The sequence below is a fragment of the Callospermophilus lateralis genome, chromosome 4 (genome assembly GCF_048772815.1).
Source record: "Callospermophilus lateralis isolate mCalLat2 chromosome 4, mCalLat2.hap1, whole genome shotgun sequence".
NCBI lineage: Eukaryota > Metazoa > Chordata > Mammalia > Rodentia > Sciuridae > Callospermophilus > Callospermophilus lateralis.
In genome coordinates this window covers 8,029,958-8,044,085 of record NC_135308.1, presented here as the reverse complement: position 1 = coordinate 8,044,085, position 14,128 = coordinate 8,029,958, and the positions used below count along the sequence as shown (strand labels likewise).

Sequence of the window (14,128 nt, the reverse complement as noted above, 5' to 3'; positions counted from 1 at the left end):
TTTGAGACAGGGTCTTACTAGGCTGCCCAGGCTGGTCTTAAACTTGCGATCCTCTGCCTCGTTCTCCCGAGTCTCTGGTGTTACAGGTATGCACCAGTGCACATAGCCAGTTATTCCCTCTTTGCTATTTTGTATGAACCCCCCCCCTCATAAGTCAAAAGCAAACTACACTGTGTTATAATTATTTCTGTACAAAACTCATTCTGCCCACAGCATGAGTCCTTCCTCTGACTTTCATAGTGCCTGGTACATACTGATTTCTCAATCGATACTTAAGTAAGGTTTACAGAAAAGCATGAAGTGCCAATCCAATCTCCCTGTGCAGGCCTAAAGATGATTATCTCTGTCAAAGAAGCAGATGGCAGTGAGGAGCTGCGGGGCTGTTTTCTCTTGGTTGAGCACACTACGATTCACTGCCTGTCAGCTCATCTCTCCTCGATCATTTTCCTCATCTACACATAGCTAACTGTCTCCTTCATTGTCCTCTGCACTTTCTGTAAACCTCAGCCCAAATGGCCCTCTGACCTTCCTAGCTCTGTTCTTACACCAGCAAGCCACAGGCTCCGGCCATTATCTGTCTCCTCCTCGCCACTGCTGCACTTCCTTAAAGTCTCAACATGGGAACTCTGCGCAAGGAACACATTTCCTCAGATACCTTCTGTTCTCCTCGTTAAACTCAGTAACAGCCTCAAGGTCAGAGCACTTATGAAGGCACTTCTGAGACGCTTCTCTTTCAAAGTCAATGCCATGAAATCATGGGCACACTTATTTTTTCTGAGAAGGTTTAAAATTAACAATGCTGAAGATCAGGTTTCATATCCCTGATTATGCTTCTCTGACAGTCCACAAACCAACTGCTGAATTCCACCTGAAATGAACTGGCAAAATAAAACCAAAAACTGTTTAAGGCTACGATTATGCTGCCAACTGACTGTTTTTCACTACATATTCTTTGTGGCTTTGGGTGCTTCTGAGGTTGGCGTATGACAAGTACAGCCTGCTCAATCACTCTTCCATGCTCTAAATGCCCCTCTCCCAAGTTCAAAAACCCAGAACTGGCTGCAGGAAACTACTCCAGGTAACTAAAAATAAATCACAAAGACTACAACTAGATGATTCTCTACTAGAGTTCAGTGTACTAACTTCTCTCAAGCCAATTTCTTAAGTCTGTTTTAGTCCAGAATGCTAGAACACTAAAGTCTCAAAATCTTTTACCCTTTGGGATCAAGAAGGTCTCGAACTTTTTCATTATAAATTTCCATGTAGGACACTTCTACTTTAAAACTCTGCTCCTCATTTTCCTCTTTCTGGGTTCGTTCAAAGAGTCCACTGCAGAGCCTTGGGATTAATCCAGGCTGGTCCACTGTGCCCATCATAGTGTAAGATTTTCCAGATCCTGCAAAAGGAAAATCAGAGTTACTACTGTCTCTGAGAAGTTTAAACACATAATAACCCTCTTTACTTTGTTCATGATAAACTGCCAGCACTTAGTAAAATGCCCAAAATACAGGAAGAAATGTATCCAAATATAATAAAAATTTTAAAAAAATACAGAAGCTTTCCCATTGCAAATGTTACAGTCAAAAGGAAACATGCTTTAGAAAGAAAAAAAAAAGCCTATTTTCCTCATCTTCACATTAAAAAAAAATACCTAGAACAATTAAAAAACAGTGAGGATTGAAAAGTTTCCTCAAATAAACTGGGATAAGCCACATGATTAATACTATTATGCCTACCCCCAGCCACAAATCATAGCACTAAAAATATAGGTTCTCCACATGGACCCCAGAACAAATTAACTTACTACCCTCTGATAATAGTGCATGAACCAAAGAAAAATCCTTTTCTAATACAAAATTATTTTCTCTACTATAATAGAAATGCATGTTCATTAAAGAAAATTCAAAAAACATGGGAAAATAGAAAGGAAAAAAAAAAATAAATCACCGTAGTCTCATCATCCCCAAACAGTAATAACACTCAAGTGTAACTCCTTCCTCTTTTATAGTAGAAGTGATTTTGCAAACAAACTTTTTGTTTGCTTTGTTTTTGCAGTGCTGGGAATGGAATCCAGGGCCTCACACCTCCTAGGCAAGTGCTCCACCAGCCCTGCAAACAGGCTCTCCAACCATGCAAGGTGCTGCTGCTGTCCACTTGAGACCCCATCCTTTCATAATACCTAAAACTAAGGTACCACTTCCTACATACCAGGTTTCTTTTAAAGTGTGCATATGGTGGGGCTGGGGTGGTGGCTCAGTAGCAGAGCGCTTGCCTCACACATGTGAGGCACTGGGTTCAATCTTCAGCACCACATAAAAATAAACAAAATAATGATATTATGTCCATCTATAACTAAAAAAAAATTTTAAAGTGTGTGTATGGTAATTAATTCATCACGACAACCCTACAATAAAGTTCTATCATTATCAACATTTTACAGATAAGGAAACTGTAGGGCCAAGAGTCCCAGTGGGCAGGCAGCAGGGGGAAAAATGGAGCTGGCACAGCCTGGCTTGGAGTCTCTGCTCTATGAACCATTCCACACACTGGAAGAAGAGTTTCCAGTTGGACAATAATAATGACAAGTTATATGATATATCTTATAAAAGTAACTGGTTTACTTTAAGTTGATTTTGTTTCCTTGACCACAAAGGCAGAGAAGTCAAAAAGTTCCTTATCAATTATAACCATATTAACATATTAACAAGTATGTTCTTTTTAGTATTTTCTCTATAATTATCCTTAAAGCCTACAATATATGGCTAGTAATATGTACAATAGTCATAATTCTGTAATTTATTGGAAACAAACTGAACCAGTGCCATGTGACAAGATTAGTAAAGAAAAAGAATACTAATCCTAATTTTATTATACTCATTTTTAAAAACTATATTTGATTTTAGCATCTATAGTACTTCCTAAAAAGAAAAACAACAAAAATAAATCAACAGTATATTACTCAGTAAACATGGCTCTATTTTCTCTTCCATTGAAAGAAATTTGCTCAAGTGATCTCAATAGTATTTAACATTACCTGTCTGTCCATAGGCAAAGATGCATGCATTGTAGCCATCAAAAGCATTCTGAAGGATATTTTCTCCAAGGCACTTGAAAACATCATCTTGACCTGAGACAGGGCGAGAAGGGGTGTTTTAAGCCAAATCAAATCACAAACAAAAATCTCAAAATACACCATCAGCTTATTTATCTCCAAACATGAGCTTTAAACTTGATAAATGCTTCCAAAGGCTTATGCCTGTCAAGTTATTTGTATTTAGCACATGAGGGGAAATTAGTATAGCATTTCCTATAATACATACTTGAATTAAAAAGGAAAAAACACCAAGGAGCTCCCTCAGTGTAAAGAGCCAATGAGCCACTTATTTTACAATCAATGATCAGGAATACCTGCAATTTATATCTAGGACCTAGGAATACCCGTATTAACTATGTAGTACTCAGTTAGAGCTTTTATACAATGGGTTAGGGAATTCAGAAAAAATTCCATGTGCCGTTCTCCTCTCTTTTTCCTCAATGATAATTTCTAATTATAGGATCTACAGTTCACAACAATTAGAACAAGAAGGAAGACCCTGGAAATTTTCTTCAGCTTTCAATTATAGACTTAAGTAATATATTGAGTCAAGTTCTCTACCACAGGCCAAAAGAGATGTGTCAATGATCAATAATCAAATATGAACCTTACAAGCCATCCACCTCACTGAGTTTCAAATATAAGAGGGAGAACTGGATGCTGCTGTTGGGCAAAGGCATTCCATGATTCCATTACGCCCACTTCCTAGTTCATCTGCCAGTTAATTATCCTAGCTTGAATTTGAGGTGATCCTTATAGTTATCATTGGGCTGGAAGACCAAACATACTTCAACTTTTAAAACGTCCATAGTAGAAACCAATAAAATGTGATGTTCAATATTTAAAAGGGAAACGAAGTATGGCAGTGCATGCTGTGGTCCCAGTTACCCAGGAGACTGAGACTGGAGGATCACTTGAACCCAGGAGTTCAAAGCCAATTTATAAAACAAAAAAGACTGCCCCCAAAAAATAAAATATAAATTAAAAGATACTGCTGGAAACAGGGGACAGAGCAGTTAGGAATACATGGAATTTTTTTTTAAATTTTATTGATTTTATTTTTTTAAATACACCACAGCGGAATGTATTACAATTCTTATTACACATTGAGTAATATTTTTCATATCTTTGTATATAGAGTATGTTCACACCAATTCATGCCTTTATACATGTACTTTGTTTTTTTGCATTATAATTCTTATTACACATATATACCATAATTTTTCAAATCTGTTTATATATAAAGTATGTTGACACCCAATTCAAGTCTTCATACATGTACTTTGGATAATGATGTCCATCACATTCCCCTGCCCTTGCTAATCCCCTGCCTCTTCCCTTTGCCTCCCACCCCTCTGCCCTATCTAGAATTCATCTATTCCTCCCATGTTCCCCCTCCCTACCCAACTATGAGTCAGTCTCGTTATATCAGAGAAAACATTTGGCACTTGTTTTTTGGGGGATTGGCTAACTTCACTTAGCATTATCTTCTCCAACGTCATCCATTTACCTGCAAATGCCATGATTTTATTCTCTTTTAATGCTGAATAAAATTCCATTGTGTATATATGCCACATTTTTTTTATCCATTCATCACTGAAGGGCATCTAGGTTGGCTCCATAGTTTAGCTATTGTGAATTGTGCTGCTATAAACATTGATGTGACTGAAGAATACAAGGAATTTTTGAAAGGCTATCACTGTAGCCTTCATCTTGTGGCAAATGATGAGATAGTGATAAAATTAGGAGAGTGATAAAATAGACTTTCAGGTCAAAAATAAAATGTGGAGGAATGTGGCACATTCCTCTCCACTACAGAGAGAAAACAGGCTCCAAAGGTGCCGTGATTTACTGAACGTCACAGGGGTGCAAAGGAGCAGACCCTGGATGCTGGTCACCAGCGTGCTTCTTTCCTCCCACCAGCAGCCTCTCTAGACAACATCACTGACATCTCAGGGATACATCTACTGTGTGTTCCTGGTCCCATGTGAGACCTGGGGACATATGTGAGTCAACCTCCACTGGATACCATCATCTCAAACCAAGGACAGCAGACAGTAAATCTCTCAATTTTCCAATAAACATACAACCTCTCATTGCAAATACTGGAAGAAGCTGTCTGTTTACTTCTTCATAATGAGATTAGAGATTTTTGTTTTCTTCTTATGTTTTTATAAGTTTTCCTTATTTGTACTTTTATAATGAGAGAAAATGAATATTTTTTAAGATAATAGTTTTAAAGTCACACACAATTACACTACAATATAGTATCTGGAGAATATACTGAAACCCCTTTTCTGCACCAGCAGTAGTGGACACAATGCTGTATTCTGTTACCTGCATACTTTTCTCGGACAGATTCATCCATGGACCAGAAACAATGATCATAAGCAAACACCTGTTGAAAAGTGAACATAATGTGTGTATTAAGACCAAAACTTTGACACTATGACATTATAATAATGTCCTAATTTCAATGGAATTGCTCACTGTTTTTGTACAACAAAAACAACTTACTATTACACAACAGGATTAGTTATTTATATACAGTCTTACAATGACAACTGCACACCCACGGGTCATCTAGCTCTATATTTCACATAGAAAACAATTCACAATGTTAAATGAAAAAAACAAGTTTACAGAACAATATGCATAATATGATGGCTATCATACAAATACGTATGGTTACAAATATAAAGTTTACTTCTTCATAATGAGATTAGTGATTTTTGTTTTCTTCTTATGCTTTTATAAGTTTTCCTGATTTGTATTTTTATAATGAGAGAAAATGAAGATTTTTTTAAGATAATAAAATTTAAAGATGCTCACATAGCAAGTACAAAATAGTTATACAATAGGAGATTGTTCAAATAAATAATAATGCACCCATGTTCAATATTACATAGATTTAAAGGTACAGAAGGGCTATTTACAAGAAAGTGATCATATTACTGAAAAGGTTATGGACATCTGGAATATTATTTCATATTTGTATAAAAACCTTTATGCATAAAGAATATGAATAATACATATTAAAATGCTATTTGGTTGGATAAAATAATTTCCATTTTGATATTTTGCCTTATCATTGCTTTCTAAAACATACACATAGTTCTTTTACAAGTTTTGTTTCACTAATTTTGTCTTTCATTTTTTGGATTTCTAATGGTTTTATGTCCATTCACTGTGTTTCATAACCTAGCCTGTTTAAGGATTTTAAGATTCGCCTTGGTTCACCTCTCAAACTCCTCCGTTTGGAGTGCTGTTGTGCATCCCCAGAGTGGCCTTTCTCCTGTGCCTCTACCTGTTAGTTTCAGGTGTGCCCTCACTGGGAGTGTCTGTTACAGTTTACATGCTACTGTCTTTTTCCTCTACTAAAGGTCCCTTCCCGTGGCCAGTTCATGTCACCATTTCTGCTATGGAAGCTCAGACTTCGGTCCTCCCCAGACTAGATGTCTCCACTCCCTCCTATCAACATGGGCATTGGCTCAATGTTGATGGCCGGCACTTTCTCAGCTTTTTTAAGCCTTCAATCACAGAGGAGCCTCTCCCAAATCAGTATTTGCACAGTGAACTTGACTCCGTCCTCTACCACATGCCAGGGCCCCACTGATTGGCAATCACTGACTTCAGTCAGGTGAGGGCCTGTGTGATTCCAAAGCCCAGAACACTGCCTTGGCTCCAGCTTACTGATAGTTCTTGAAGTTACACGTACTGTTTGTGAATCTGATGACACAATTCTAATATTTTAAAATATTTTATCTGTTCCTGCTACACATTTTAGAGTTGGCAGGAACAGACTTTCTGTGTAACCTCACAAGGCTATGTGGACCAGATACCTAAAAGTCAAATTTTTTAAGAAAAGAAGTTAGATTAATACCAAAAATTGAGTATGCCTACCAATATCCTGCCCCACTACAACCTAAAATCAACTCAAAATAAACAGGGAGGGAGTGGGGGAAAGGGCCCAAAAGGAGAAAAATGAGAAAAGGAGTCCAAGGTTTGGAAAGCCAGACCGATGCTTGTGCCTGGATCAGAAAATGGGGAGCGGGGAAAATGCCATGAGACTGTCAGGGTGAGGGTGGGGATGAGGCCACCAGGAAACCAGGTTCAAAAAGAAAACACAACAGAGGGAGATGCCACCAAAGACATGGGCAGTTCTGCGAAGACCCGGGGGTCCAAACAAAATGGTAGGCGAGAGAGTAGCATCACTCAAGACAGTGACAGATTAAAACCGCTGAACAAGCAGGGATCAGAACACCCAGGTCTTTGCGTGATGGCAGGCAGGTGAGGCGTGTGCCTGCTAGGTGGGCAGAAGTGTCTGGGGATGCCAGAGAGGCAGAGTGAAGAAACATGGCTGAACCCCCAAGAAGAGGCAGGAAAGCTGGTGCCTGGAAGATCCCCACCTGGCCACTGTGTCACAGCACCTGTTGCCAACTCTGCCCTTTTCCTAAGGCTAAGCAGATGTCCTTCTCGTGGTTGTATCTATGTTAGCTATCCTGAAACAGAAGAGGAGCAAGAGGAAGACAGTCCCTAGGGACTGTGCATCAAAAGGTCCAATGGGGGCTGCCTGTCAAACTCCATTTGTCACCCACAATGAGAATCATCACAGAGGTACGATTAAATACAGTGTGATGCTCAAATTAACTTTCTTCTGTTCTTGCTTTCAACCCTCATCCCTTGCAATTTTAATTCTGTTATTGCAAGCTTAGCTCTCTCTTCAGAAGTCCCATGTACATTTACCAGGGCTCAGATCCTCCAGGGCACTCCCCTCTGAACCCATCATTACTGGGTGTCTCCCTTACTTTTCGATTACAGATTTCTTGTTTTATTTTTATTTTTTTGCTCTATTTAGTTATATGACAGTTGAATGTACTTTGACATATTATACATACATGGAGTATAACTTCTCATTCTTGTGGTTAGAGATTTCTTTAACCACTTCATTTCTTACTCCCAATTCCAATAGAGAAGCCATCACTAAAGTCCCCACAGCAATACCTGAGACTGTGTGCAGGCCCTGTTCAAAGCAAACAAGGACAAAGGAGGCAAGCTGTAGCTGCCAGTAGACTGGCTCAAAAGTCCCTACCTCACACCACCAGGCTAGCCGAGGGTCACCCCTGACCTGCCAGGGACGGCTCCACACCACCCAGGTAGGCCTGAGCTTCAGGAAGTATCCAACTCTAGACACACTATGCTTTTCATGAACAGACAGACCTAAATAAAGTTTAACTTATAAAGCAGGCACAGAAGAGATAAACAGTGATTAATAATAAAATAAAACTACTATGACAATATACTGCAATCAAAGTTATATGAATGGGGTGTCTGTGTTTCTCTTCTCTCTAAATATCTACTTCAATCTGCCAGAGTTTGCCTGGGGTAACTGAAATCACAGAAAGAAAAACTGCAGACCAGTGGGGACTACTGTTATGGAAGGGCCACAGCTGGCACAAAGTTGGGGACCAATAAGCACCAAGTTCTTATTTACTAACAACACTAAACAATCCTTTTAAATTTTAGTAATTTTGTAATTATGGCTATCTTCCATAAAACAGACAAGTCCTTCTCTTTCTAAACAAACATTATTCTTTTAAATTAATTTTTTTTTTCAATTAATAGAGAAGAAATAAACGTTCTCAGTAATAAGTTCAAATAACACCGAAGCATAAAGTAAAAAATAAAGGTCTCCCCATTTGCCAAGTACACACCTCCTCTAGAAATAAATGCTGTGTTGACAATGTGGGTTTTATTAGCCTACACATTTTCATAAACACTGAGACACAGTTGAATTAAATAAAACATGGACAGTTTTTAGTCATGAAACGTATTCCTCACATTTACTACAATCTCCAGTCTCTGCTCCAACAAAAAATAAAACAAAAATAACTCAGCACCCTCTACATAGGAAAGATGAGTAGGGCTTTACAAACATACAACCAGGGCCAGGTTCAACTATTTATTTAAGTCATCTGGAGTTTCAAACAACATGTCTATTCATATTTTAGCAACCATAACAGAATGGAATTAGAATTCAACCACAGGCTCTAAAACAACAACAAATCCCAAGAATGTAGATCAGACTGAATTTCCTGGAAGTTTCGAGTAACTTCAGAGGATGGTCAACTTAAAAACATAGTACTTGTGCCACCTCAGCACATCTCTAAGTCCCCTGGATGGCAGTAACTGACATGAAACACACAATACACACACAGCAAGAGTGCCTTAGCATCCAAGCTCAGATCCGGGATCTGAGCCGTGCCCTTGAGGAAGCTGGGGACCCGGGGGTTTCTGCTGGCCTGGCAATGCCTTCCCAGCCGGCTTAGATGCCAGGGGGATGAGTTGGCTCAGCACTGCATGACCAAGATTTGGAACTATCCGTTCTCGCCAATCTGTGACACACAAGGAACCTGTGCGGCAGCTATGAGGAGACTGGGTGGCTGTCAGGGTGGAAACACCTTTCACAACCCCCACCACCGCTACACACCAATAAGGCTTCAGGCTGTGAGAGGCCGTGGCCTGTACTGCTTCTATAAACCGAAAAGGCCCATGTTTTCAGTTTGAGAAGAAAACCTGCAGTATTTCAAGACTATGCACATAAGCATCACACAATGAGCCAAATGTCTTACCTTTGGCTGGCTCCTAGTTCCCCAAAGAAACGCCACCGTTGACATGGAAAAAAAAAAGGGGGAGAAGTGTTTAAAAAAAAATAGCTTACAAAACTCTTTTTGGAAGGTAAAATAATAACAAACATGATATAAATTTGCAATAAGAAAACAAAATATTACCTTTGAAACCAAACAATAACATGAAGGTAAATGAGTGTCAATTAGCTATTTAGGAGGGATGCTAATTCAGAAGATTAGCTTGGGGAAGAAAGAATATCTCAACACCGGATAATTCAAAAGCACTCATCTTTTGCATTTCTGCTTATCCTGTTGTGTATTTCTTTTTAAAACTTCATTATTTTCTCTACTTTGGCAAAGCACAAGTTTACTCTCTCAATTGTCAGGTCCTTCTACAAAAAATGAGTTCTGTTCTGGCTAAGGAAAGAAGGTTAAAGGTTACTAATTTCTTGCCTGTGAGTTACTTTTGCGGAATTCCACACTTCTTACTCCTTTTTAGTCCTCAGACAGTTCTACTCTCCCCTCTCTCCCTCCCTCTGAAACTGCCCCTGGCTTACATCTCCCCAAGGTACAGTGTGTAAATCCAATAAATTAGGAGACAGTTTCAAACTGAGAAAATTTGTGAGAAAGCAGAGAGAACTTCCATGGACTCCTCACCCAAATTTGCCTCCTGCTGAGGCTGCGAGGACACCACTCATCCTTCCCCTCCCTCCAAAGAGATAAAAACACACATGCACACATTTTATTTCTGAACTACTTGACAGTAAGTTGCAGACATGACCTTCAGCCCTAAACACTTCAGTGTGCGATTCCTAAAAGCAATGGCCACTTACTTAATCCTAGCACAATATTCAAATCTTTAGACAATTTAGGAATAAAGCAAAGTATTTTTGATACTAGAGTATGATAGGAATAGTAATAATTTGTCCTATGCAGAGGATCAAAACTTTGAAACCTGAAAGCAAACTGCACATGCTTAAATGTCTCCTTCCAACAGTCTGCACACCTCCTTGTCCCTCTATCTCATAAGATTTCCTTCCAAAATTATTTGTACCCATGATTCCGGTAAGAACACTAAAACACCACAGCAAGACTCAGCAAACAAAAGTGACATGCGTTTGACAGATCTGGGAGTGATATCCAATGTGGCTGACATATAAAAGAAAATAATTTCTCTGCAAAGAGATACAGAGAAGCTTCCTGACAAAAAAAGTTATGAAATATGAGTAGAGGTTACTGACAAGTGCTATCATCTCTGTACACATCTTATAAGCAAAGCAGTTCCTCTTCCGCTGTAGACAGCCTAAAACCCAGCCGCAGGTAAGAAGAGAGCCCCAGGTCTGGAACACCAGGATGGGCCTGCGCGTGCTGACTCAGATTCATTCAGTCCTCAGGACTGGGCAAAGTGTCACTGTGAGTCCAGTGTTACAGCTGACAAACTTTAGGCCCAGCACACCAATGAGCAGCCATGGATCTGGTGCAAAACAAGGTCTCTGACGCCCAAGTCCATGGTCTTACCCTGCCCACACTGGTCAAGACAACCTGGACTTGAGAACCTGAGTCACACATTAACAACTGCTCCTGCTATCAGAAACATTTCTCAGCATATTAATTTCCTTCATTTTAATTATTAGCCAATACAAGGCTGTCACTTGGTACTGAGGCCAGTGTGCATTTGCTACTCACTATTGTGTATGAAAACGCCACACTGACTTTTCTGAGAACTAAAGAAGATATTTAGTATATTTCAAGCTTAAATCGAACATTTTAATATTTAAAAAATAGCTCTCCCTAAAATACAAGAGACAACTACGGAATTCAACAATATATGACACACTGTAGAAAAATCAATGGGACTAACCTGAATTCAGGACAGCATAACACGTAAATTAATTACAGAGCTAAGTTTCCAAGTAGGATTCTGGTAGCTACAATAGTAAAGCTCAAATAACCCAGAAAGCCATGGGACACCCAAAGATGTAATTACAACTCTGTGTACAAATAAATAAGTAAATTAATCAATTAAACAAAACCTTTCAAAGTGTAGTTGCAATTCGATACAGCCATGCCTCATTGATCCCAGGATCCCATATTTAGAAACCTCAGCTATCCTGATCACTGTGGAGATTCAGGAAGCAAAGAAAACCAGCTCCTGACCAAATAAAAGAGATGTCGCAAACTGTGAGCGCCCCAGCCTTCATCCCTCAGCTGAGCCCAATTACTTTTGTTATTGCTTAACTTCATTTTGAAATATTTTCAGATTAAAAGTTCCAAAAATAGTGCAAAGAATTCCTGCACACTCTTTACCAAGGCACCCCAAATGTCATGTCTTCTATCATCAGTTACAATGACTGAAATGTGGAAGATAACCATTAACACCCCATTTATCCAAGCTTGCCAACTGCCTGCATTAATATCCTTTTTTCTTTTTATATATAAATTTTAATGTGTTTTTTTTTCCTGGTCCAAGATTACCCACTGCATGTAGTTGCCATTCTCCTCCAGTCAGGGTTATAGACACTTGAAGGTACCAGACACTTGTTTTATAGATTATTCACTCAGTGTCATAGACTGGGTTTGTCTAGTGCTTCCTTGTGACTAAATTCAGGCTGTGCACCTTGGCAAGCACAATACAAGTAACTGTACGGCCAGCACAGTGCTCCCTATGAAGCAGCAAATGACACCCATGTCTCGTTACTGACCAGGTTAATTCCCCTCACTTAGTCAGGGCTGTGACTACCAGGTCTCCCCCTGGTAACACAACCATTTTCTCCCTTTGTAATTTATACACATCTTGTGGGAAAAGACTTTAAGACTGTGTAACTAAACACCAGTATCTCACCAGATTTTCACCTGTAACTTTTAACATCCACTTAGGATTTGTACCTGCAACGGCAACTATCCCTGATGATACCTGCTTATCAGAGTGATGAACATGTTAACAGCACAGGAGGACTGACCTGGAGGATGTGCTTTGATGGAAGAGGACACGGCAGATGACCTGGCTGCATATTCTGGACAGGAGCTGTTACCTGGAAATAAGCTACTCTCTCATTGCTTTTTCCTAACCTGGAGCTTACTTCTCATTCAAATAATAATCCACATCATAAAAATAAGTCAAATTATGTTCCTAATCTCTAGAATGCCAAACTATGAAGAAGAAATTTAGTGATGACTTTATACAAGTTGATGATCTTTAGAAACATGTTATTCATGTTTCTGACCATGGAAAAAATAAAACTGTCTAAAAATAAAACACAGTGCCACGTATGAATAAAACATAAAATAATGTCAGTAGAATGATGCAATGTAAATCAACAATTGCTGTCAACTATTGAAATCAAACATCAAATCTAAATACTACCATCATTTCATTTAATTCTAAAGATTTAAGTTGCTGAAATTTTCACAATTAGAAATATTTGCAATGCTGTTTTAACAACATTCCATCTAACCAGCTCTTTTTAAAAAAGGATGTGCATTACAAAGAGCTCATTCTAACACAGTCATACTATGTAATGACATTGTTCTTTTTCAGACTTAGCTGGCAGTACCAGCAACCAAACAACAATCTGTGTGATCATTATTCTTCCTGTCACCCCCTCCCCATGTGCCTTCCACATAAGGAATAAAGCTGACCTGACTTAAAACTTTAGGCAGACTAGACTCATCATGGAAGCCTCTCAACTTCTGCTTCTTGAGACAACTCTCAGTCAGAACCATCACTGAAAGACTATCCACTCTTTCCTCAACATCTAAAACATGCCATTCAGTTTTGAAGAATAAATGGTAGCAGCATTCTATTAGAATTCAGTAGAACGCACTGGGGAAAACAGTTTCAAGAATCAGGTCCTCAATAGCGGAATTATTTTAGGAGAGCAGAAAAACAGCATGAGGATGATCAGGAACGATTAACAGTACTTGATTACTGTGACTCTTCCTATTTACAATGAAATGAAGAGTAACCACTTAACAAGTATTACTGTGACCTCAGGAGGACCAGAGGTACCAGGGACACAGCTGCAGCATCATTTCCCCAACATACACACAGAAGATTCCCGGGCTCCAGGCACCTTATCACATCCTGTATTCCACACACCTACACTCAGATGAGGCCATGCCCCCAACAGCTCTGCCCACTCACATCATCATGCAGAAGAAAAGCTCCTATCAAAATCTCCCTGAAGAACCTTTCCAGAGGGAAAGGTCCCTGATTCCTACAGCAAGCCAAAGCTCCCTCCACAGCATGCCCCACGACACAGACTCTTCCTATGGGACATCTAAGCTAGACTGCGAGCCCTGCAGGACAGTGGTTTTCACTTATCAGAGTCCAACAAAGGTTTCTGGCTGCTCAGCAGACAGTCCTTGACTCTTTAGGGGACCTGGTCTGGGCCTGTCTCCAACC

General features: G+C 39.4%; 1 protein-coding gene across 4 annotated transcripts in view; it reads right to left on the bottom strand.

Moving 5' to 3' along the window:
• The window catches only part of Kif13b (kinesin family member 13B), a 160,742-nt gene that overhangs the window by 100,386 nt on the left and 46,228 nt on the right, over positions 1–14,128 (bottom strand). For 2 of the 4 annotated variants that reach the window (XM_076853513.1, XM_076853514.1), the window contains exons 1-4: positions 9,727–9,759; positions 5,432–5,492; positions 3,035–3,127; positions 1,216–1,396 (exon numbers count right to left, since the gene is read on the bottom strand). In XM_076853513.1, coding sequence (XP_076709628.1) covers positions 1,216–1,396; positions 3,035–3,127; positions 5,432–5,462 — 305 coding nt within the window. In that variant the 5' untranslated portion in view covers positions 5,463–5,492; positions 9,727–9,759. Of the gene's footprint in view, positions 1–1,215; positions 1,397–3,034; positions 3,128–5,431; positions 5,493–9,726; positions 9,761–14,128 lie in introns of those variants that run through there. The other 2 variants (XR_013091164.1, XM_076853515.1) reach the window with 2 other exon arrangements.